The sequence below is a fragment of the Sinocyclocheilus anshuiensis genome, unplaced genomic scaffold (assembly GCF_001515605.1).
Source record: "Sinocyclocheilus anshuiensis isolate Anshui unplaced genomic scaffold, SAMN03320099.WGS_v1.1 scaffold184, whole genome shotgun sequence".
Classification (NCBI taxonomy): Eukaryota; Metazoa; Chordata; class Actinopteri; order Cypriniformes; family Cyprinidae; genus Sinocyclocheilus; species Sinocyclocheilus anshuiensis.
The window spans coordinates 621,371-623,471 of NW_015557077.1; the positions used below are offsets into that span (position 1 = coordinate 621,371).

The window sequence follows — 2,101 nt, forward strand, 5'->3', positions numbered from 1 at the left end:
GGTTATTCACTCCCCCCACCTACAATCCCTGCCAGACCTGAGACTCGAACCCGTGACCTTTGGGTTACAAGCCCGACTCACTAACCATTAGGCCACCACTGCCCCAGCCACCAAAGCACTAGCATCTGGTAACATCTTCATCAGTTTGACAACACATGTGCTGCAAATATTCAAAATACAGAAACGTGCTGCAAATACTCACAACACAACCAAATACAGAAAAGCGTTGCAAGTAGCACAGACCTCAGTGGAAATGTTTTAAGGGGTGTGAAACATTATGTAAGCTGGCTAACTTACCTTTACAACTTCCCTTTATGAAAATTAACCATGGTTTTATTATAGTAAAAGTATAGTAACCATGTTTTTTGGCGTATTGATTACAATTTGTATAAGCACAGTGAAGCTATGGTTAGTGTAGCAAAACCAGGGTTAATTTGTGGTTACCATGGTTTAACCATGGTTAATTTTCATAAGGGAAGTTTACATTTCAAAGTTACAGTAATCGTGTATTTTGTCAGCTTATTTAGGCTAATCATATCCAAAAAAGCTAAGGAATCATATGATCAGGATGTTAAAATAAACAAAAATCTCACCTTTCAGAGTAGACATTGATAAGCATGTCCTAGCCAGGTTTGTCACTTGTTTCGGTTCCCTTAAACATTTCCGATGTTGTCTGGGCATATTTACGGCGCATTTCTGTATTTGGTCGCGTTGGGAGTTTGCAGCACGTGTTGTCAAACTGATGAAGATGTTTTCTTTATTTGCTGGTGTTTTTTCTATTTGCATGTGCTTTTTCATTTGCAGCTCGTTGAGCTCTCTCGACCACCGTAAAATATGTTGATTTGATTGAAATAAAATGACATTGAGCTGTTGTTCTTAAACAGGGCAAGTTCATTCGCATTCACTTTGCTGCCAGTGGAAAGCTTGCTTCTGCTGATATTGAGACTTGTAAGAAAAACATTTTCCTTTGTAAATCCTTTGTAACTTTTTCATTTTAAAGATGATGGTAAGATGCCGATGGTAAGAGCTTAACTTCTACATTTCTACAAACAGATCTTTTAGAGAAATCCCGTGTGACTTTCCAGCTCAAGGCTGAGAGTGACTACCACATCTTCTACCAGATCCTGTCTCAGAAGAAACCAGAACTTCTGGGTAAGCGAAATCACAACTTTGGTAACAAAACTGCAAGTGATGAGATGCAAAGTTGTAAAATATCATTTTATCCTCTCAGAGATGCTGCTGATCACAGCAAACCCGTACGATTATGCCTTCATTTCTCAAGGAGAGACACAAGTGGCCTCTATTGATGATGCTGACGAGTTGATGGCTACAGATGTGCGTTATCCAAAACATCTAGAAATCTCTTGATACTGACTTCTCAAGCTTTGGAACTGAAGTCTGCATAACATGCAGTGAAATGCAGTTCATTATTAGAGACACTGTATGTTTGCTGCAGGAAGCGTTTGATGTGTTGGGCTTCACCCAAGAGGAGAAGAACGGCATCTACAAGCTGATTGGTGCCATCATGCACTACGGCAACATGAAGTTCAAGGTCAGTATTAGGAGAAAATGCTGACATGATATATATAATATACAATTATACTTGTTCTAAATCAGACAGAGATGGGCATGTGTGAATTACCATCTCTCCACTAAGAGTGAAGCTGTGATATGCTAAACAAAAATAGTGACATTACCACCTCATTATTGAAATATAGTGTAGCTTTTCAGTACCAAAGTTATTTTATTGATATTTCATAGGCAAGCATTGACAATGGGTTTCTATACTCTTGAATGTGTGTGTGCCTGTGGACAAATGGAAGATTCATTGCCATCAACCATTAAATTCTAATTCTTTTTTTGGCGCAACAGATGCTGATAAATCAGCTTATCTGATGGGCCTGAACTCTGCTGATCTCATCAAGGCTCTGTGCCACCCAAGAGTCAAAGTAGGAAATGAGTGGGTCACCAAGGGACAGAATGTCCAGCAGGTGGAGACTACTTCATGGTTAAAGGGATAGTTCACCCAAAAATGAAAATGTGATGTTTATCTGCTTACCCCCAGGGCATCCAAGATGTAGGTGACTTTGTTTCTTCAGTA

The 2,101-nt window shown here is 39.4% G+C and overlaps 1 protein-coding gene across 1 annotated transcript in view; it reads left to right on the forward strand.

Annotated features, from left to right (window-relative positions):
- LOC107676815 (myosin-7-like) overlaps positions 1-2,101 on the forward strand; it is an 11,624-nt gene that overhangs the window by 2,376 nt on the left and 7,147 nt on the right. Inside the window, 5 exon segments of the mRNA XM_016471496.1 lie at positions 885-948; positions 1,054-1,152; positions 1,232-1,335; positions 1,457-1,552; positions 1,824-1,991. Of these exon segments, the coding sequence (XP_016326982.1) occupies positions 885-948; positions 1,054-1,152; positions 1,232-1,335; positions 1,457-1,552; positions 1,824-1,991 (531 nt within the window).